The sequence below is a fragment of the Danio rerio genome, chromosome 19 (assembly GCF_052040795.2).
Source record: "Danio rerio strain M-AB ecotype USA chromosome 19, GRCz13ab, whole genome shotgun sequence".
NCBI classification, from domain to species: Eukaryota; Metazoa; Chordata; class Actinopteri; order Cypriniformes; family Danionidae; genus Danio; species Danio rerio.
Genome location: NC_141039.2, coordinates 26,821,336 through 26,845,687, shown reverse-complemented (window position 1 = coordinate 26,845,687; position 24,352 = coordinate 26,821,336). Strand labels below are relative to the sequence as shown.

At 33.7% G+C, this 24,352-nt stretch overlaps 1 protein-coding gene across 4 annotated transcripts in view; it reads left to right on the top strand.

The window, feature by feature from the left end:
• The first annotated feature begins 4,602 nt into the window (after nt 1-4,602).
• myo1g (myosin IG) overlaps nt 4,603-24,352 on the top strand; it is a 107,536-nt gene continuing 87,786 nt past the window's right edge. For 3 of the 4 annotated variants that reach the window (XR_015516132.1, XR_015516133.1, XM_087294905.1), the window contains exons 1-12: nt 4,603-4,765; nt 8,610-8,818; nt 11,033-11,126; nt 11,480-11,645; nt 12,490-12,543; nt 12,672-12,770; nt 12,950-13,066; nt 15,235-15,441; nt 16,225-16,370; nt 17,183-17,297; nt 17,382-17,552; nt 19,899-19,969. Coding sequence is in view for 2 of the 4 variants with exons in the window: in XM_087294905.1 (XP_087151031.1) it covers nt 4,671-4,765; nt 8,610-8,818; nt 11,033-11,126; nt 11,480-11,645; nt 12,490-12,543; nt 12,672-12,770; nt 12,950-13,066; nt 15,235-15,441; nt 16,225-16,370; nt 17,183-17,297; nt 17,382-17,552; nt 19,899-19,969 (1,544 nt within the window). In the remaining 2 variants the exon portion in view is untranslated. The remainder of the gene's footprint in view (nt 4,766-8,609; nt 8,819-11,032; nt 11,127-11,479; nt 11,646-12,489; nt 12,544-12,671; nt 12,771-12,949; nt 13,067-15,234; nt 15,442-16,224; nt 16,371-17,182; nt 17,298-17,381; nt 17,553-19,898; nt 19,970-24,352) is intronic. The other variant, NM_001045221.1, reaches the window with a different exon arrangement.

Sequence of the window (24,352 nt, the reverse complement as noted above, 5' to 3'; positions counted from 1 at the left end):
TGGTCTATCTCTTTGAAACTAACTTTCTCTGTCTTTTTTTAAAATTAGATTGGCCAGAACTTATATCTAAATAACCACCATCCTCTCCACCTTCTCTTTATTGTTCAATTAACAGATTTGAGTTTATCGCTCTAAATGATTTTATGGTGCACAGAAAGCCCAGTGTTCACACTATTGAGGATAGATGATTGTTATAGGTGATAGGTTTTAGGTTGAGGGTTATGATCATTTATTTTGACAAAAAATTACATTCAACATCTTTGAGCAAGGGATAAGTAAGACTCGTGTGCATGTGTCACTTAAGACCGTGAGACCATAGGGTGTCCCATTTAATATTCTACCAGAATTGAAGCATGCATGCAAGCACCACATTTATTTATTTATTTATATATATAATTATTTTAATTTTTATGAAAGTGGAGAAGATCATAATTGACAAGAAATGTTTAGGCAACTATGTTTGAGCTAAAATCTGCATGAGAGTGTCCCTCCAACAGCAGGATTTAACACTAGTGCTTGGTCATTATCACATCTATTTATTAAGTTGTACTCTCTTGAGCATTTTGTAAAAGCAACAACGATTGATTTATAATTAATTATATGATAAAGAAAATCACCATATCCAATGAATGTCTTTTACATAAATTTTTGTTTAACTTTTTTTTCTTAGTATTTGCACTTTCTTTAGTCTTGTCCTGCATTGCCGATTTGTCAAATCTCCCCTGCATTACCATGGAGACTCAATGAGGAAGTGTCTTTTTCTGTATTCGACAGGAAGTGAGGCCTGTGGTTGACTTAGGGCTGAGCTGATCTCTGTCAGACTAACTGAAAAAAGAAAGAATTTGAATGTAAAAAATAGATTTATTTTTGTTTAGAGAGTCCTTGATTGGGATTTGTAAAACAATCACTTTAATTGATCTGATGTAATATTGTATTTAGTGAGATATGGTACTGAATTATTTTTTGAGTATTTCAATTACAGTTTTTCTAATCTCATTCTACTGTAATCACAAGCTTTGCATTTAATTATATTTTGGTCATTATAATTTAACCTTTAGGGGCATTTGAATAATTCAGGTATTTTTGTAATTTTAAAGAATACAGATTCCGATCAATTAGATTAATAAATGATTGATGTTAAGCTCTAATCAATCTGTTGATGTTTATAATAGCTGATTGTTAAATTAGTTCATAAAAACTATGACTGCTGATTAACATAAGCTCATTCTCTTGTTTTCAAACTACTGTATTTGCATAAAGATTCCTTTTAATAAATGTTTTAAAAATGTTCTTTCTTTGTACTGTCCAGAATTGTAAGAGGGAAAGAGTCTTTATTTTATTTTATTGTAAGCGATTGACATAGCAGAATAAATTCTATGCAAATCAATAGCTACCAGTTTGCAACATTCTTCTCACGTGCTAATGCTTAAACATCCTTCTTTTGTATTGGAATCTGAAATGCTTTTTGGTTGCCAGTTATATGACAACTTTAAATAAACAATATTTGGTCATAATTGCAAGTAACTTGATTGAGTTGATGTAACTTGATTGAGTAGGAGATTGCTAATTTTGGAATGAGTAATTCAATTTAATTAATAGCCTTATTGCTGATTTGTATCACATTTTCTCCCAGCACCCCCTCATTTCTCCTTAAATGGTGTGTTGTGCTTCCTTTTCTGTCTGTCTCTTGTTTTGTCTGTTGTTTATGGTTGTGAGCAGATTTTTTTGGAGAATGGAACTGATTCTAGATTAGCATGTGTGGGCAGCACAAACTCAGTCTAATGTGAAAGATCAAGATCTTGACAGTAGTTGATGATCCACATTCCTCCATACAGAACCAGAGAAAGCGGATGAGCTTTTTTCAGAAATGCCATTCATCTTCTGATTCCTCTTGTATGATAATGATCTTATTTGTCTTATACTGAATAAACTAGACATAACTGCATCGTGTACGTCAAAGCATTCTGAAAGGACACAAAGCACACAGTGAAACCATTGTAAAAAGAAAGTGTTTTGTCATGCTTTTAGCATGTAGCATACTTACATTTTAAAAGAGCAGTTAGCTTTCGCATCTTAAAGGGATAGTTCACTTAAAATGTACTCACCCTGAAGTTATTCCATATTTTTATGATTTTTTTTTTTTTTTTGTCTGATGAAGCACAAAAAAGCAACATGTTGAAAACCTCTATTGACCTCCGTAGTATAGGAAAAACAAATACTATAAAATCACTGGTTGCAGGTTTCTTTCATTTTTGCCAAATATCCTTTATTGTATTCATCAGAAAAAGTTTGTGTCGTCAAAGTTGAGTATATGATAAAATTGTTTGTTTTGGGTGAATTATCATTCATTTCAATTTGTATCACATTTTAAATTGATAAGATGCAACTGATTTTTAAAACCACTTTTCATTTGGGAAACATGATACTTAGAAATATATGCAATTCACATATATAATAGTTCATTTTAAGTTCATGTTTCAATTTTAATGACTATAAGCAAGATAATATATATAAGACTTGAATTATGTTTAATGTCATATTTTGACAAACTAAATACATAAAACATGTAACTGATTTTAAATGTATCTTATATTAAATGTGACTTTAGTACATTTGTTATGGTCTTATTTTTAAATTTTGGCTCTTGTGTTTTTAATCAATGCTAAAAGTTTGACATAATTAATGTGAGCTAAATTATACTGTAATATCACCAATGCACTTAATTGCACCACTGCAAACTTAATGTAATGTTTTTAACTAACTACGCTTATTCGTAACTGATTTCAAATGTATCACAGACTAATGAAGTAGTGATCACTATTGACCATCCACTGTTTAGATAACATTTTTTTTCAAAATATCTTCTTTCGAGTTCTACACTCAAAAAATAACTTTTGCTGCTAGCTTGTTCAAACTACGTTTTAAAAATGAGTTTTTGGATTGTGAAACAACACAATTCTTTTTAGGGTAATTCTTTGTGCAATTTAATCTTTTTTTGTTTAATCCACTTAAGCTTGTAAAAAACTTTTTGTTGGAAAAAACATTTGTATTGGTAAAACATGAAGGAATTGTGTTTTTTACAATGTACACACTGTAATAAATGTAGCAACTGTAACTGTCGACATAAAACAAGTAGGGTTCTTCCAAAAATGCCCAGAACTGTTTTGTTTCAGCTTATTTTAAATATGTAGTTTCAACGGGCAGCAAAATTATTTTTTGTGTGTAGTGTTTTTTTTTTTTTGTTTTTTTTTGCAGAAACCCAGGCAGGTTCTAAACACATGGATGATGAGTAAAAATGACAGCATTTCTATCTTTAACTGGGACTTTAATACAATTTTATATGCAATTCAATTCATATTTATTTGTATAGCACTTATAGAGTAATTATTGTTTCAAAGCAGCTTTACAAAAGGTGCACATCATTGCATACAATCACATGAAATTAAATTTACAATAAAATATAAGTTTTATACATATTTAATTTATTATATTGATGTTTAATGAAGTGTATTTGTGTATAAAGTGTATATTTTGTCCTGGAAGTCCTCGATGGTTGGATCATCTCTTCCAAGAGCTTGGATCCCATCAATGGCGCTGCACAATCTCTAGGGATCTCAGGATGAGCATTCCCAGGTGGAAATAAAGAACACTGAAAATAAATAGCTTAATTGCCATTCGTAATGTATTTGAACAAGAGATATACAGTTCAAGGCAGAAATATTAGTAAATAATTATTAGTAAATAATTAAAAATTAATTTATTTTTAAATATTTACCAAATTATGTTTAACAGAGCAAGAAAAATTTCACAGTATGTCTGATAATATTTTCTCTTCTGGAGAAAGTCTTATTTGTTTTATTTCACCTATATAAAAGCAGTTTTATTTTATTTTTTATATATATAATTTTAAGGACAAAATTATTAGTCCCTTTAAGCTATATATATAGATTTTTTTTTTCCAATAGTCTACAGAACAAGCCATCATTATACAATAATATGCCTGATTATCCTAAACCTACTTCACCTAGTTAATCTTTTAAATGTTACTCTCAGCTGCATAGAAGTGTCTTGAAAAAACTCTAGTCAAATGTTATTTACTGTCATCATGGCAAAGATAAAATAAATCAGTTATTAGAATTGAGGTATTAAAACTATTATGTTTAGAAATGTGTTGAACAAATCTTCTCTCAGTTAAACAGACATTGGGGACAAAAAATAAACAGGGGCTAATAATTCAGATGGCCTAATAATTCTGACTTCTGTATTATTATTATTATTAAATGTATTTTAATAATTAATTCAGTGTGTTTAAAGGTACATTAAAGATCTTTTTCACAAGGGAAGTAACTAACAAAGTATTGGTTAAAAAAAAAAAGGCATGTGGTGGCTCACACAAGTGTGAAAAAGCATTTAAACATCCTGCCCACACGTGAACAAAAATACACTAATAGAAAATTGTTCTCTTAAACAGTATGACATGCTGGAACCCGAAGACCACAGTGACTTCACTGAGAAGTGAGCACTTACTCTGAGCATGCGAAGACCAAGACTAAGGCCACTCCTACTCCACATTTGTCTACCGGTTTTGAGAAGAGTGCAGTCAGTGCTTGCCTTCCATCTTCCACTCTTCTCTCCATCATCTGTCCTCCAGATACACTCCAGTTGCAGGGATGGCGGAGCTGGAGGGCTTGGAGTTTGGAAAGTCAGACTTTGTGCTTCTAGATGAAGTGACTATGGAGCAGTTTATGGAGAATTTGAAGTTGAGGTAAGAGTTACTTATTTCACATTAAGCTGTGATATGTACAGAGGTTAATGAACTATTACCAAGATGATGTAGAAAATGATACTTGGTGTAGATGTTGAATAGTTTGGAATCTGGAAGCTTTGATAACATCTTGAATCTGTAAGAATTTGCCTATGAAGTTGGTTTCACTATCAAAAGTAAGTGTATTTTTATTAAAAGTAACATTTTATTTGCTAATATTTATTTACTAATGTTTTAATACCTTGTTCACCACTTCCCTCTTGGTAGACAAACACACAGGCAAGAAAATGACATTTTTAAAGGAAGAGGAAAAAAAGTTGAGGGGAAACAATGTGTCATAACACTCATGACTTTCCCGCTCGTAGCTGAAATATTACTTTTAAGTGGTTCATATCAACACTTAAGACAAACAACAAAATAAACATACATTAACACAGCTGATAAGGGTCAGCCCGGATGATCTGATCCTTTCTGGTGATGAAATTAGTAGTTTCGAGTTCTCCATTCCTTTAACATGAATGATTGACTCCCAAGTGTGACATCTGAGGTCATCGGGTTGAATCCGATGACCTTTTCGCAAGATTTTTGTAGAGTTAAAATGTGTTCGTTTGCAAGTGTCATTATATACTTGATTTGTCAGAGATTATTGCGTATTTGAAACCACATCGGGGAAAATGCCTGTTTCTTGTACATTTTGTGCTTTTCGTCAGCTGAGGTCTGACCAGGCCTCATATGACTGTGTAGCAAATCACACGTCAAAACACTAATAGTTGGCAGAGGGAACAAACTGAATCTTTAAACATTAGATTTTACAAAACATTAGTTTTATTTAAGTTATATATTAAATGTGTCTGTAAGATTTCAAAGTATATTATAATGACTCCACATTGTAGTGCTTAACCAGGAAGACGTAGCATTTAATTTATACTTAACCAAGATTACACTTTTTTTTTTTTGTGTGTGTGTGTGTTGTTTGAAATTTAGAAAGCGAGTCATCTTGAGCCCACTGCACTTCCTGTTCTCACTTCCCAGCCTTGTATCATTTCCTGCTGATTATGGGCGTGTGACATTGAGAAATTTACTGTCTTATAATACCTAGCGTGAAGTCAATTGTTTCCTCTTGTTTAAATTTCTCAGTTGTCTCCAGAAAAACTGAATAATTATACATAATGTAATTGGGCATTTATTGTGTATGGACATACAGTTAAAGTGCTTTAAAATTGTGTGAGGAGGTATCTACACACATCACCACTGTGTAGCATCCATCTGGTACTTCAAATATAAATGATGCTTAAAAATACTAAAATAAATAATACATAAAATATACAGTAGAAGTCAGAATTATTAGCCCCCCTGTTAATTCTTTCCCCCAGTTTCTGTTTAATGAAGAGAATCTTTTTCCAACAAATGTCTCCATATAATAGTTTTAATAACTAATTTCTAAAAACTGATTTATTTTATCTTTGCTATTATGACAGTAGAAAGTATTTTACTAGATATTTTACAAGACACTTCTATACAACTTAAAGGGACGTTTAAGTTAGTTAACAAGTTAGCTATTTAGTTAACTATATATATATATATAAATCATTTAAAAACATGGAACCCCCTTCTCTGAATAAATATCCAGTCTACTAGCCATCAACTGAGGGAGGAGGAAATTAAAAAATTAATTGCTTGGGGTATAAATGATAATTTTGTCCTATTTCTTACACACCTGGGAACAAAATATCGAAGACCTGATGGTAACAATTGAAAGGTGTTTCTAAAAGATGTCTCTCATCATTGACAATCATGATAGCCTTATTTAGTATTCTTTCTACCAATGCTCTTTAGTTTTATTCCCAACAATTTACTGGCTGCTGTTACCAGCTTTCCCAGTGACCACTTCTGGGCCTCAGAAGTATGTCCATACCAACAAAATGTTGCAAGACATGATCAACAATATGTTGTCAACATTAAAAGACAATAATGTCTTTAAGAATACATTCTCTGTTGAAGCTTTTTCCCTACACAATCAGTGCATACATCCCACTTCAGTTTATTGTCCAACATTAAACCCAAATATTTATAGTTTGTTACTTACTAAATTTATTCCCCATTAATTAACGTAAAACTAGTTTTGCTTTGTGTTCTCTCTTTAAAATCAATGACCATCTCCTTAGTTTAAGAAATGTTTAGGAGAAGGTTTAACAGCAATTTAACGGCTTAACTATAAGTTAATTAGGTTAACTACGCAGGTTAGAGCATATTGTATAACGTTAACGTTATTGCATAACGATGGTATGTTCTGTAGACTATCGAAAAAAATATATAGCTTAAAGGGTTTAATAATTTGGACTTTAAAATGGATTATATATATATTATATATATATATATATATATATATATATATATATATATATATATATATATATATATATATATATATATATATATATATATATATATATATATATATATATATATGAATAATCCATTATTCATAGGGTTAGGGGAGCCCATTAAAAAGCATTGGATGCAGCCCAGATTGCACTGCACCAGGTCTGCAGCCAGACCCCTCTCTCTTATTCTGCCGAAATAAAACAAATAAGTTTTCTCTAGAAGAAAAAATATTATCAGACATACTATGAAAGTTTTCTTGCACTGTTAAACATCATTTGGGGAAACATTTAAAAAAAGAAGAAAAAAAATCTAAGGAGGGCTAATAATTCTGACTTCAACTGTAAATAAAAGCTATATATTGAGACAGTTTTTTTTATTATAGTTTTTATAAAGGTTCATGTAAGATTATTTAAGACATTCTGAAGATGAAGCATGGGAAATTTAGGGAATAAACTCAATGGAGCAAAATTTGTCAATATGTAATATATATAAGTAAAATGTGTTATTTTGGCTATGAGTTTTAAAAAATAGAACTTTCAACTTGTTGTCATTATATTTAGAGTTAATTTGAAAAAGAAACAAACAGACGTATGGCTTTTGAGTGTTTTTGTTCTAAATAACTATAAAATTGCAACTTACAGGATTTTTTAATCATCTTGAGACATGTTATTCCTCAATATATTTTGTCTTATTTGTCCAAGTCAAGATGCAAGGTATGTTTTCTTGGGAAACAAAATTACATAGGATTCTTTAACAATCTTCTTTAACAATAAGTACAGTTCTCAGCATAATTAAGTACACCTTATTTTAAAAATGTATATTTTATCAATTGTTCAGCTTATATAGGCAATGTATTTTGGTGTATTTAAACTAAACAAATTTATTAAACAAATATATTTATTAAAAATTATTTTTTTCATTAAACATATTTAGAAATTGAAAGATTATACAATTAAATTCAAGCAAAACATTGCAAAAATAAATTACAACCTACAAAATAAAATAAAAAATAAAATTAAAAAATGCAATATTTTAGCTTCTTCTTTTTCCCTTTATTTTAAATTTGCATTTAATATTTTTCTAAAACATAAATTTGGGTGTAGTAGTTTTTGGACCGTTATCATAAGTTATTTTGTTAAATTATCTCCAGATTTGGCTTCAGTACTGACTAATCTAACCTATATGCACAAATATAATATTGTATAGCTTTCTATTAAAAATATGAATTTAAAAGATAAATTTGTAAGGGATATACTTATATAGGCTGAACACTGTACATTAAAATTTATGATAAAATAACAATCAAACAAATCTAATAATGTTACCATATATATGTATCATAATGTGCCTATTTGGTCATCAGGAACTAAACCAGACCAGCACGTGGGAGGAAAACAGTCTAGTCTTGTTAAAGCTATTTCTGCCTGTTCAGCTTGACACATATGGCTGTTGTTTTCAGGTTTGAGAAGAGTCGTATCTACACCTTCATTGGAGAAGTAGTGGTGTCCGTTAACCCTTACAGACATTTGGATATCTATGGGAAGGATGTCATTGAGGACTACAGGGGAAGAGAACTGTATGAGAATCCACCTCACCTCTATGCTGTTGCAGATGCAGCTTATAAAGCCATGAAAAGACGAGCCAAAGACACATGCATTGTTATTTCAGGTACATAACTAATACATCTGCACAGGCATTAGCAATATGACATTAATCTCCTTGATAAATGAGCTGTTAGCCCAAAAGTGAGAATGTGCTGTTAAATTATTCAAGCACCACTTGTAATCTCTGTGATTTGTTTTCCTTCAGATGACCTTGTATAGTCCTTGTATGGTCTTAAGGTTTGTCCTAAGGGTCTAAAAGTTATGTGTTTGGGTGTATATCTGTGTGCATGTGTGTGCCTGTAGGTTTTGTGGTGTAAAAATGTTTCCGATAGCTGGTGGGTCAAAATTTACCCCTAAGACAATCATTGTACCCTATAAGTTTACAGCCTTCATAAACATATGACAATAGAAAAAATAAATAAATAAAAAATGAAAAGAGAAAATAAATCAGTTATTAAAGATGAGTTATTAAAACGATTATGTTTAGAAATGTGTTGAAAAAATCTTTTCTCCGTTAAACAGAATATGGGGGAAAAAAACAGGGTGGCTAATAATTCAGGTGGGCTAAGAATTATGACTTTAACTATATACACACACACACACACACACACACATATATGTATGTATGTATATATATATTCATTCATTTTCTTTCGGCTTAGTCCCTTTATTAATCTGGGGTCGCCACAGCGGAATGAACCACCAACTTATCCAGCAAGTTTTTACGCAGTGGATTCCCTTCCAGCCGCAACCCATCTCTGGGAAATATATATATATATATATATATATATATATATATATATATATATATATATATATATATATATATATATATATATATATATATATATATATATTAGGAATGTAACGGTATCAGAATTTCACGGTACGGTAATACCTCGGTATGAATGGCACGGTACGGTATTTATTGAATCATTTACAGGAAAAACAAAACTAATGAAAATACCCCAAAAAAGTGCCAAAAGTGTCAATGACATACAAATTAGCCATCTATCTGTGAGCTTTGAAACAGGAACTTCAATTTTTCAATTTTAATAACAAAAAATTATTAAACCATGTAAAAAAATAAAGTTTCAATTTAGTATTGTTGAAAACTCATCACATTCAACATTTAATCACTCACTCACTCACTTAGATAGAGATGGGTTTTAAGGAAAATTATATACAGTAACTATAATCTGGTAAAAGCTGGTATCTCTGGTCATTTACAATGTCCCCTGCAACAGAAAAAACCCCTCTCACTTGGGACGGAGGTTTCTGGGACAGAGATATGACTTGGCCCAGGTTGACAGCAGTGGGTAACGTTGTGCATTGTCTTTCCCCAACTTGAGAGGACAAGCCATGAGTGAGATAGAGGTCTCTTTGCGGTACAAGTCAATGTCTGCATCAATCTGAACAGTGTGCTGTGTTTCTGCAGTCCCCATGACTGTTATTAGTCGTATTCCCCAACTTGCAGGCAAGTGCACACATAGGGCTCAACCTGTGCAGTGCACATGCCCTTTTTAGTCTTGGATAGAAAGTGCCCTTCCAAAATGATCAAAAGTACCCCCGCGACGCGACACACCCTCCATCCAGCCCGACGCGACAACACCGCTATTCAGTACGTGCGCGATGTCAACAACAACACCCCTAACCGAAATGCTTGCACACATCCGATTTAAAACCGGATTTATATATATATATATCATTCATTTTCTTGTCGGCTTAGTCCCTTTATTAACCCGGGGTCGCCACAGTAGAATGAACCCCCAACTTTTCCAGCAAGTTTTTATGCAGCGGATGCTCTTCCAGCCGCAACCCATCTCTGGGAAACACCCGCACACACATTCACACACACACTCATACACTACGGACAATGTAGCCTACCCAATTCACCGGAGCACCCGGAGGAAACCCACGTGAAGGCAGGGAGAACATGCAAACTATATATATATATTTCTTTTTTTTAAGTTGGGGTCATTTTATTAAAAAATATGAATCTGTAAAATAATTTTTATCATTAATTGTTATTTCTGCTATTAAAATGTTCACTGGCCATTCACCTTAAGGGTTAACAAAGATTTGAAAAAACTGAAAAAAATTTACATATACAGTACAGCAGTAGCGTTGCTTTTATTTCTTCGTGCTCTTTTAATTAAAACTATAGAACTAGGAGGACCAACAGTGAAATTATATGGTGTAATAAACCGTGCATAGTTTGCTCAGTACCTTTTATGAGATAGAATAAAACTGATAAAATGATTTCCTTGTGTTTCAGGTGAAAGTGGAGCAGGCAAGACCGAGGCAAGCAAATATATTATGCAATACATTGCAGCGATCACCAACCCTAGCCAGAGGGCAGAGGTCGAGAGGTCAGATTCTCGGAGATGTTGACAGCTCCAATAGTTTTTTTTTTTTTAATCTTTACATTTACTTATATAAATCGATTAATTGGATGTATTTCACTATATTATACTGTGTAACAGATTATCTGACGACAGATATGTTGCATGTTTGGCAATTAAATTTATTTAGAGATAAAAATGTATCCGCTTTGAAAATGTTTCACATTCAAACAAATTTAAAATTATATCTTCTGACTGTCGTTAGATGGCAGTATAACATTGCTCATTATTGCACACCGTAGGTGTCCACTGACTGAAAAAACACGATTGTTTACACATTTATTGTTTTTTCATATGACTTTATTTGTATCCTGCCACAGTGTGAAGAACGTGCTCCTGAAGTCCAATTGTGTGTTAGAGGCGTTTGGAAATGCAAAGACCAACCGCAATGATAACTCCAGTCGTTTTGGGAAATACATGGACATCAACTTCAACTTTAATGGAGATCCTACGGGAGGACACATCAACAATTACCTGCTGGAGAAAGTGAGAATTCAGGATTGCTTCAATACAAAGCATCAAGACCTTGGCATCTGAATATGGAATTTATAATTTTTTAAAGTAATATGAATGAATTATTAGTTTTGAATCAGGACCATTGACCATTATCATCTAATTAATTTGCGTTAAAGGGATAGTACGCACCCAAATAGGTACTGTAGGCTAGCTTATTGTTGATGTTGTTGCTGTGATCAGTAGAACACATTTTCTTTACAGTCATTGAGTAGAACACTGAAATAGATTTTTGTTGTTCCAATGCAAGCCAATCCCACATTCAGAGCCATGTGCACAGGCAAAACAACATTATGTGGCATTATGATGTAATGTATGAGTAACATAGCCTAATTGATTTATATGTGAAATGTAAAAAATGTACTGAAAAAGCAGTTGAAACATTCTTAATATAATTAACAGCATAAAACTCTGTTTTAATGTTTTAATGCTAACTGCTGAAAAAACTATGCTGCTGGTAACGTATGTTTTATGATAGTTTAAGCTGGTTAGTTCTTTGTTGGCCATGTGTTGGTCAGGACCAGCAAAAAAACAGCAAGTACCATCATAAACCAGCAAACAACATATACCTTACCATCAGCATATGCTTTTTTCAGCATGGTAAATATAAGTGTATATAAATACTGTTTTTGGGTGTTCGATTGATGTTATTTTGACTAGCTTTCATTTTTAGGATTTGCTTCCTTTACAAAAAATAACAGAGATTTGTTTTGGCACATTCATCATTACCAATTGTTTACCAATTTTTATTTATTTTTTTAATCAATGTAAGACACAGAAATAACAATTTAATGCAAATACTATGCTGTTTTTACAGTCAAGAGTTGTTCAGCAGCAAGAAGGAGAAAGAAACTTCCATTCATTTTATCAGGTGAGACCTTCTTCCAAGTTTTAGTAAATGAGATTGTATGATATTACTCAAAGAGTGCCAAATACTGCGCAAACTGTTTTTACATTATTCAGTATGTAAGTTAATATTCACGTGTTGTGTTTATGCAGTTGTTACGAGGAGGGTCTGATGATTTGCTCAAGTCCTTATATCTACAGAGAGATCCTGCTGAATATACCTACACCAGTCAAGGAGCTTCTGTCACACTTGTAAGTACTTATCAAAAACTACAGTAGTACAGTAGTGTAGTTTATACATGTTTTCAAGACTAAACGTATAGCTTAGTGCTCTTTTTAAAACCAATATTAGTGATGCAAAATGCACAAAATGTTGTTTTTATGTCTTAGTCATTCTTTTTTTCTCCCCTTTGCAAAAATTATCCTCAAAGGCATCCAATAATGACTCCCAATGTCATAAAGCTGTGATGGCAGCATTAAAGGTGATTGGCTTTACTGCTGAAGAAATCAGCTCCATCTACAAGACCCTCAGTACCATCCTACACCTGGTCAGTCTCACAACAAATGCTGTGAAATATTGCTTTCTGACATTTTTTCTTTGCCTTTGTAGCTTTTAATTTGATATTTTGGTAAATCAATATTTGCCAAAATTTAAAGCCGTAGTTCTCAACTAGGTTGACTAGGTTGGCCAAATATAGATCTATGAGAAACTATTGTATAAATGATCATGAATTTTTAAAATAATTAATTTTCCTAATGTTGTTTATTGCAGATAAATTTAAATGGTTTGTGATAACACTTCACAAAATGTAGTATTAAAGGTTTTAATGACTATACTGTAGCTTTTATGACTCTCTAGGTCTACAAATTTCACTTTATAATTCACTCATTATTCCCACTTTTATTATCTCATACATTACAATATAGTCCCATTGTCCAAGATTATGATATCAATTGTTCTCGGTTAAAAAAGCAAGCAACAATGCTACAAATTAAATGAAGAAATCAGCTTGCATATTTACAGATGTGGCCAAAATTTTGAGTACACTTCAGTTTTGTCCTGGCCACTGCCATACATTTGTCTTTTTAATGCTTATGTTGACCCACAATTGAAAAGCAATACCTGCTTTTCATTAGTTTATTTTCAGTCAAGTTTGATTAAAGGTGCAGTAGGTGATCTTTTTTTTTTGTGCTGGTTGACAGTCTCTTCACATTCCAATAGTAATGATTAAAGTAAATGATCTACATGTGTTTATATGTGTTTTTATATTCCGATATAAGACTAAAAAATATTCATCCAATTAAACTTTGTCGGACTGACAATTCCTGTAATTGTAGTATAAGTAGTCCATAAGTAGCCCAAACTGTCAGGATGACCCCATGGCTGAAGTATTTCTTTTAGACAGGTAATGTTATGTTTTAAACGTCTTTTAGACAAGCAAAGCCTATGAAGATTGTGTTGTTTTACAATTGGGTTATATGCACAGAAGTGTTGTCAAAGAGCTTAGAATGACCAAGAGGTGACACTCAATAGAATGTTCCATTGCAACAGCTGCGCCCAGTGACAGCCCCGTGATTCCGCCATTCTGGAGTGAAAGCGATCGGCCGTCTATTGGAACTTATTGCTGTCGCGATGGCAAGCAGCTGCTCTGTTTTTTATTTATTTATTTAAAAAAGCGCATTAAAGCTGAGATACAACCTGAACGTCGACAATACAACACTTAATATTACAATCATCAGTACTTTCAATAGCTTATTTTACAGACTATTTATATGCTGTTGTTCTATTGAAATTTTAAATCTTGAATATCCGTCGCACCATCTAGTGGCATCTAGCAGCATCTAGTTACTCAAATTGCACTACAGTGTCGCCTCTTGGTGATTCTATCCTCTTTGGTGTTGTTCAGCCACTGGAATCTTCCGGAGAAAGATTGATGAGACTATTTTTTCATAATTTCATAAGGGACCTTTTACAGCATCGGTAATGTCGATTTAGCTTAACAACAAAACATCAGTAAATAGCGTTATTCCGCCTAGCCTGTTTCACTGAGGTAAAGTTGTTTTTTTATTCATATTGGTTTATTTTTGAACAATGTCAACCTGTGACATGCTCACTATATTGTTTACCATGCTAACATTTCTCTGAATATTCGGTCTGAAATATCATGTAAGCATGGCTTAGCAATAAGTGTAATTTCTGCATGCCGGCGGCCACCCACTATACAGTAGTCGGTTTAGGACAAAGCGCATTAGAGAATAAGAGCAGCAATTCTTGCATGCATGAAATATTCCACATTATGACATGTTTTGCTTGGTAACTACACAACTGAAAATGTGCTAGATATAATACAGTTTTTTTATTCAGAATTGTAGTATTTTAAAGTACTATAAAGTTTTTTAACTGGCGAATGACATGATCTAGTGGGTCTCTGTCATCTTAAATGTGTCCGTTCGTGTTTCAGAAGGTGTAGCTTTGGACAGCTGGGGAGGGATTGTGTTCCAAAGATTTTATGCTAACCGGTTAGCATTAAGGCAAATCACCTACTGCACCTTTAATTTGACCTTTTTCAGTTTAAGTTTTTTTTTTTTCAATGAAAGAGTAACGACAAATTTTGCAATTTATTTTAGCTTAGTTTATATATTGTTTCAGTATTATTTGAAATTATTTTATATTGAAAACTACTAATTTTAAGCTTTTGTGATGTTACTGTTTCAGGGTAACCTTCAGTTTACGAGTGATGGCGAACATGTCGTGCTGGTTGGAGAAGACATGCTGAAAAACATTTCTGAGTTGACGTCCACAGAGCCTGAGAACACAAGAAAAGCATTGCTGTATCGCACAGTGGCTACTGGGGGTGGAGAGGTCATTGAAAAAGGACACAGCGAGCAGGAAGCTAGCTATGGAAGAGACGCTTTTGCCAAGGTATAAAACAAGGTTAAAGAAACTTCATTTGTGCCTCATCATAACATGAATAATGTCCCATTATTCATATTATGCAAGTACTCCTAAAGAGGTCAAGTGAAAATTGTCACTTTCCTTCATCTTTTGAAAAACAGCAGTTCCAGCAGTGTGTTGTAAACATCTACCAACTTTCAGAACTCAAAGTCCTTCTCCAGAAAGTATATTACTGCAGAAACAGCTCATTATGAAACTAAACTGACATCAAAGCATGAATACATTAATGTCTGAACACCCACAATGCATCAACAATGCCTGTTTAGTGTGGAGAGGGTGAAAAATGTAAAACCGGCTACTTTGGTGCTAAATCATTGTAAGTGGAGCTTAACGGGTATCGTTAAATGCATCATCTATTTGCTATATATATAGCAAATATAATAAGTACACTTAGTGTAGCAAAATAATGTGTGTAATAATATTTGGTTACCCTGGTTAAACTACATAAAAAACATTTTTTAAATATTCTATTTGTTGTGGTTTGTATTTTCAAAAATTATTAGGGTCTTATTTTTAGAGATTATAAGGGTACATTTTGGTTATCAATGTGAAGACATTTTTTTGCATGAACACCCACAGTACATCAACAATGTCTGTTCAATGTCATGGAGAGGGTGGAAACTAAAATATTGTTAGTGGAGCTTAGGAGGGAAAATGTTGGTGTATGACCCGTATGACCACATTAAATGTAATATGTCTGTGCTGTATTCATATAATATGTTGTAATTCTGATATGGCTTTCATTTTAAGGCTTTATATGAGAGGTTATTTGCATGGATTGTTGGTCGGATCAATGGCGTTATTGAAGTAAAAGACTACAATCCTGCCCTCCACGGGAAGAACACTGTTATTGGTGTGCTGGACATTTATGGCTTTGAGATCTTTGACAATAACAGGTCAGTGTTATTTTTACCTTGCGTAGTTGTATACCCTATAATGCCTACTGTTTTATTCATTTCAAAGCAAACAAGGTTTCTAATGGTACCTTAGTTTACATAACAACAATATTGTTAAAATGATCAACATTCACACAGTTGACACCTCAAGAACTACTAAAATGCTGTATTATGCATGCCAGGCCAGTAGATGGCGGCATCACATTGGTAAGAAACACTATATATGAAAAGAACACAGTAACAAAGAAAAAGAACAGTTTTGAAGTTCAACAATTGTAAACACAAATTATTTTTTGATACACTAATCATACTTTAATCATAGTATTTGTAGTACTGTAATTGTACAAGTGGTAATCTATACAGCAAAATACCCTGTTCCCTATAACCTACTATAACCATAGTTTTACTATAATTAAACAATGATTTATTTACAATAAAATCATGGTTAATGATTGGTCAAAATGCATGGAAAAAATTTATTTTTTAGTTGGAAAGTCATGTAAACAAATTAATCATTATAAAACTTTACTGAAAAAACAGTTGAACACACTCCTTCATGTCATGATACACACGCCTTGTTGCTGTCAAGTCTTTGCTAGCATCTATAACACATTAATAACTTATTGTTAACACTGTTACGAATACATTATTAAAGTATTATTATTTTGTAATATATATTTCAAGATGAACACTAACTACACTGGTTTTATTTAAATATTATCCATATACATATTTTGTCATACATATTAGGCTTCACAGGGTTAATATCACTATAGCTGAAACTGATTGATTTTTCCATTTTCTAACTGCAGTTTTGAACAGTTTTGCATTAACTACTGCAATGAAAAGCTACAGCAGCTCTTCATTGAGCTAATTCTGCGACAGGAGCAGGAGGAGTACCAGAGAGAGGGAATCACGTGGCAACATGTGAGCATAATGCACAAATACATAAAGTAGCACAACTTAATCCAGGTATCTTTTATTTTTAACTGGACTATGGTTTTTCCTCAGATCGAATACTTTAACAATCAGATCATTGTGGATTTAGTGGAGCAGCCTCATAAGGGGATTATCTCTGTTCTGGATGAAGCCTGTCTCATTGCAGGGAAAGTCACAGATACAGTTTGCCTGGACAGCATGAACAAAAAGCTGGGCCAGCATCCTCACTACACCTCCCGGAAAGTAAGCACTCACTCTTTCATTATCATTGAGTGTAGTTATAAAGTAACTAGTAACTCTAATAAAACAACTTAACTGTTTTATGTTCAATCCACTTAAATTTGTTAAAAGAATTAAGTTAATTTAATCAATTTGTTTTATGACAATATGAAAGAAATTGTGTGGAACCCAGCATTTTTTACAGTGTAGTTTGTATAAATAGATTTAGAAAAGTTGAGATATATTTAGCAGATTAATTATACACTCGCTGGCCTTTTAATTAGGTACACCTGTCCAACTGCTGTTTAATGTAAATTTCTAATCAGCCAATCACATAGCAGCAACTCAATGAATTCGGGTATGTAGACATGATCAAGATGATCTGCTGCAGTTCATACCGAGCATAAAAATGGCGAAGAAAGGTGATTTAAGTGACTTTGAACGTGCCATCGTTGTTGGTGCCAGACAGGCTGGTCTGAGTATTTCAGAAACTGCTGCTCCACAGGGATTTTCACGCACAGCCATCTCTAGGATTTACAGAGAATGTTCTGAAAAAGAGAAAATATCCAGTGAGTGGCAGTTCTGTGGCCGCAAACACCTTGTTGATGCCAGAGGTCAAAACAGGAAACTGAGGCTACAATTCACAACAGGCTCACCAAAATTGGACAATAGAAGATTGGAAAAACCTCGCCTAGTCGGATGAGTCTCGATTTCTGCTGCAACATTTGGATTATAGGGTAAAAATTTGGCGTCAACAACATGAAAGCATGAATCCATCTTGCTATGCATCAACAGTTCAGGCTGCTGGTGGTGGTGTAATTGTGTTGGGGATTAGTACCAATTGAGCATCTTGTCAATGCCTTGAGCATTGTTGTTGACCATGTCCATGCCTTGATGACCACAGTGTACCCATCTTCTGATGGCTACTTCCAGCTGGATAACGTGCCATGTCATAAAGTGCGAATCATCTCAGACTGGTTTCTTGAACATGACAATGACTTCACTGTACTCAAATGGCATCCACAGTCACCATAACTCAATCCAATAGAGCACCTTTGGGATGTAGTGGAACGGGAGATTCACTTCATGGATGTGCAGCTGACAAATCTGCAGCAACTGCTTGATGCTATCATGTCAATTTGGAGCAAAATCTCTGAGGAATATTTCCAGTACTTTGTTGAATATATGCCATGAAGGATTAATGCAGTTCTGAAGGCAAAAGGGGGTCCAACCCGGTACTAGTGAGGTGTACCTAATAAAGTGACCGGTGAGTGTAAGCTATAGCTAAAACAAGTATAGCTAAATAAGATAACATTGATCAAGTTGACTACACAAGCTTTAAATAAAAATAGACATATTGAGATATATATTTTATATTTTTAAGTCAAGTTGAGCTTTATTGTCATTCCGCTACATGTTTGGACATACAGATGAACGAAATGTTGTGTCTCGCAGGACAACATTGCTACATAAATTATGCATAAATACAAACACAACTCTGGACGTAACAGCTATTTAAAAGAAACTATGCATAACTGCTATATTCTATAAGATACTTAACTATACAGATAAGACTGAGCAATGTTGTGCAAGATATTGTGCAAGAGAGGGTTAATATTAAAGGTTTAATATTGTGAAAAAAAGAGTTATTCAAGATGGAAGCAAGCAGTGCAACATGACGTGGTACATTTATAGTGAACATCGTTTTTCTAATTGAGTTTTTGTAAGTTGGAGTTTAGATAAAGTGTCAGGTGCAAATGAGAGAAGAGGGTTTCTACAGGTGGTTTGTTAAGCCCACTCACATCATTTTGCATTTTTTTGTTATTAATAATGCTAAATATGCACAATTACACATGATTAACTATCAATGAAGAAGGAAATTTGTCATTTCAAATTATATTATTTACATTATTTTGTATTTTTTTTAAAAAAAATCTAACTAAAATGTCAAAATGTCTTAAATTAAAAGAATTCAAATTAATTTAAATTCTATGCATTGAGATTTATATTCATGTAGTAAGTAGTATTAAGTCAAGTAATTAAATGTTTTAATAAAAAATTAAGTTACTTTTGATTTTATTGATGTAATTAGTAATTAATTACTTTTTGAAGTAAAGTCCTGCCTCAGCACTCCTCTAGTCACATCTTATCAACATTTGTTTGTAGGCCTGTCCTAAATTGTGAAGCAAAACGGCTTCCCTCTTTTGACCATACTTGTACAGTAGTTGCCTTAGTTGAACTGCACACTTCTGCATTGTGGCTGCAGGGTCAGAAGGTGGCAGTGCTCTTACACGTTATATTCATGTAATTACAAACACATGGAGTCCACGTTGATGTTTTGACCACTGAAGTTTACTTTTTTCTTGTTAGCTCTGTCCCGCTGACAAGACTATGGAGTTCAATCGAGATTTTCGTATCCGACACTACGCTGGAGATGTAACGTAAGTTTTAAAAGTCCTTAACATGACAAGTGCAGATGGCGTGATGATGACAAAGTTTGAGATACTACTGCTTTTTTTATTTCAACTAATAAAAAAGGCTATTTTTGAACAGGTGTAGTCGAATGTAAAATCTGTTTTGTGAAAAATAGATGAAAGCTATATAAGTTTTACATAAAAGGGTTTCAACCTCATTGAAAACCTGATCATCCATTCAGTCTAAAAAAAAATAAATGTCAAAAAAGTTAAATGAGATTTTACAATGTGACAGAATCAAAGTAAATTTTCAGTAACTGTTGAAAGCCGTGGTTTGATTGTTATCTTTTGCATTTAATTAAATAATGAAAAGTGGGATATTGTTTATTTTCACTGGTCCACAGTGCATTCATATGGCTTTGCCAAATTAACCCAATAAGACCTGAAAAGTGGTAGGATGCAATGATTGGGGTTTGAAATTCCAGCACTTTAGTATGATGCACTTGTGTAGTGCTAAGTTTTGAACGCAATTTCGTTTGAAAATATATGTTTGACTCAGATCTGTCTCGCGTTGGGTTATTTAATTTTCTTTTGAATGAAACATATATTTATGCATGCTGAGTTTGGTTAAGAACTTATTCTGGTGAAAGAGAGAAATAATTTATAAAAAAAAAACTTTATTAACAATTAACTTCATGACTATACATACATTAACTATGGTAGCCGAGAAAGCTTGACATGCTGCAATTTAAGAAAACACATGCAAGTAGAAAAAAACGCCAGCAAATTGAGAAAAGATCTTCATCCATTGGACAGCACAAGTGCTGCAAATCCTTACAATTATTTATTCATTCATTTTATTCTCGGCTTAGTCCCTTTATTAATTGGGGTTTGCCACAGTATAATGAACCACCAACTTATCCAGCACACATTCTACACAGCGGATGCCCTTCCAGCTGCAACCCATCTCTGGGAAAAATCCATACACACTCATTCAAGCCCATATCCTATGGACAATTTACCCAACCCAATTTACCTGTACTGCATGTTTTTACTGTGGGGGATACTGGAGCACCCGGAGGAAACCCACGTGAATGCAGGGAGAACATGCAAATTCCACACATAAACGCCAACTGACCCAGCCAAGGCTCAAACCAGCAACCTTATTGCTACAGTATGAGGCGACAGCACTACCTACTGCGTCGCCCCAAATTCTTACAATGCAAACAAATTTAAAAAACGTGCTGCATTTTTTCATAAGGTGAACAAGTTACGAAAGCACGCTGAATTTTCTCATAACACCCAAAAACCCAAGACTATGACTGCGTCTGAAACCGCCTACTACTCAGTAGTAATTACTGTATTTAAATGTACTACTCGGCCGTTAAAAAAAGTAAGTTGTATACAGTATGTACGTGCAGTATGAATAGAACTCGAGCATACTACACCTGCCATTTTGTCATGATCATGTGACACACTCACATGAGTAGCGTCGCTTCACTCCTTTTCATGAATTCTCTAGCGGGCCATTATGGGATAGCGTAGCATCCATCCAATGTGCACTTCTGAATCTTGCAGGAAGTAGTAGGTTATCCGGGTACTGGCTTCTTTTCACGAGCCTGTTATGACATGTTTAACAGTCATCAGCATCTTAAATCCTTGAAAGTAATATTTAGATTAATATTTAGATTAGGTTGATATTTAGATTAGATTTTAAAAAAATGTATAAAGAGTTATATGTATTCAAATGTTTTATATCATCTTTGCTTCAAATTATAAAAAAAAACAAATTGCCACTTGTGCAAGGCATTTCTAACACAGCGTCTATGGGGCAGGACAGAATATTTGACCTTATTCTCTCCTCTGGCTGCCGTCATCAGTCTCACACGATTTTTTCCCCTTTTTTCTGAAAGTCTTTATAACCTCATCAGGGAGTTTTTCTTTTATTCCCACACGGAAAGAACCTATATAAACGTATATGTACATATAGGAAAACGGCCAATTTGTTGTACTCTCCCATTCGCTGCTCTTTAAATTTTCCCAACTATGATGTTACTGAGAAACGTGGAAATGTGAAAAGGGTCTTTTCTCACATACTTACTTTTGAATTCTATGAATTCAGACATACCACTCAGGTCGCATACTGATTTTAGCATACTATATAGTATGGACATATGGGATTTCAGATGCAGCCTTATTGTTTTGAAGTCGTAGGCGATTGTTGAATGGTGATTTTTATTTATTTATTTTTTTTAAATTTTTTTATTTTAACATCCTGATTAACATCCTTGTCTTTTGTATTTTATTAACCTAAATAACCATAATCTAAATAGCTGGGTCTGTCACATTTTAATGTCCCCTTGAAACATTTCCATTGTGTTCCGTGCTATTTGAAAGTGTTGTGAGAATTTGCAGTGCAGTTTTGTAAATTGTTTGTGTTGTGTTGCAGCGTGTTTTACTGATTTGTTTGTGTTTTATTGATTTGTTTGCAACACATGTGCTGTCAACAGATGAAGATCTTTTTTTAATTTGCTAGCATTTCTCGTAATTAAATAGCAGCATGTTAAGCTCTCTCGGCCACTGTAATTAACATTATAAAATAGCATCATAAAGAAAAACAGATTCCCATCAAAAACAGCACAAAGTTTCTTGACAACATCAAATCATTTTAAAAGTGATTAGATCTTCAAATTCTTTTATCAAATTCAAAAGCAACATCAACATCTTTATCAACACTTTTGAATTTATTAATATTAAAAACAATCTCTTTGACATGATTTTGTTCTGTGTTTCTCACATGTATGAATAGCAAATTTAGCAAGAAAGAAAGAAAGAGAGAAAACAGCAAGAGAGAGAGACAGAGAGAAAATTTTAAACCATATCAATTTTTAGACCACTTAAGATGGACTGACCTCACATCAGCTTTAAATGTTTCTAGGTGTGACCAGTCTACTACAATCTGAGTCATCTTGTTATTATATTAATTTCAACATAACAAAGCATGGGAAATGATACCTTTTGAAAACTAGGACATATTTGAAAGAGTGAAGGATGAGTATTTCATGTTGACTTTAGCTATGGCTGTGAAGGTGAAGTTACTTTAAAGGTTGCAGGGTGCATTTCTTTTTTTTATATAAATATACAAAATTGCTGTTGGTGCAGATGTCTTGCAGTTTGCTGTACCTCAGCAAAGGCTGTGTCCTCATTTAGAAAATAGCGAGACCTTTTTCTCATTGAGGAAAGAGGAGCAGAACGAAGCTACTGGAGGGCTTAGCTCTGAAAATAGATGACACATTTTTTGACTTCGCTTTCCTTTTTGCTCTTTAATGAGCATGTGCTCGAGTGTAACTGCGGAAGTAACCGATTAAAGCTAAATTGTCTCGAAGTGAAGTTTCGTAGTGCTTTGCTGCAATTTTCTTTCATGTTGAAACTGTTTTCAAGTCTACGAGTGAATCTGAGCGAGTGAACCATGAAAGCAGAAGGAAAAAGCAAACTGTACAGTCAGCATTTCTTTAGCAACTAGTCCAAGAAATGGGATGATCTGTGTCGACTACCACGTGGTGCATGCTTGATAATTAGGTCAAGAGTGCAGAGGACTCATTCCATAGCATTGAATGGCACTATTATGACAAGCCTGCATGTTAAACCACCAAACATGCTCACAATTCTGTGACAATCACTTTGGATCTGTCTGAGAATGCATTGGTGACACAGATCTCCTAGATGTATTCCTGTCTTTTTCCCATGGAGACAAGCAATCGAGGAAGTTCCCTTAGGATGAAGACTGTCAAAAAATGGCATGTCAGCCCTCAGTCACACTTTCAAACTCAAATCTGTGAGATCCCTCAGGCTCAGCCATGTCAGTGATGGAGGAAGGTCTCGCTAAATATACACCCTGACCAGACCCTCATCTAACCCCCCTGAATCCATGACCTATTTCCCTCACTCTCTGTCTCTCTCTCTCTCTTTCCGTTTTTCTCCTCTACTTCCGCTGCATCTCTCCTTTTATGCTGTCTGTTTCTTGGGAATAGCATATTAACATAATGTACTATTTCTGCAGCACAGTACACAGTGCAATGAGTATTGTTGCAATGATACAGTATCAAGACACAGTTGCAAGACATACCTTGGTTTTTTAACACAGTTTTCGGTTTGATTTGGTTGTCATGGCTTATCTCACAGCTGCTGGTAGCCCATGTACAAACCGGTGGAACACATAAAATCCTACACTTTGAAAATAAACATACATGTGAAGTAAATAAAGATAAATTGGCCATTTCAAATAGACATATTTGTGCTTGAGTAAGCATAAATAAACCATCTTAATTATCTCGGAGCTAAAAAAAAATGCGAGACTGTAGTCTGTAACGCGGATCGAGTGCTTTTATAAGATGACAAAAGCACACATAT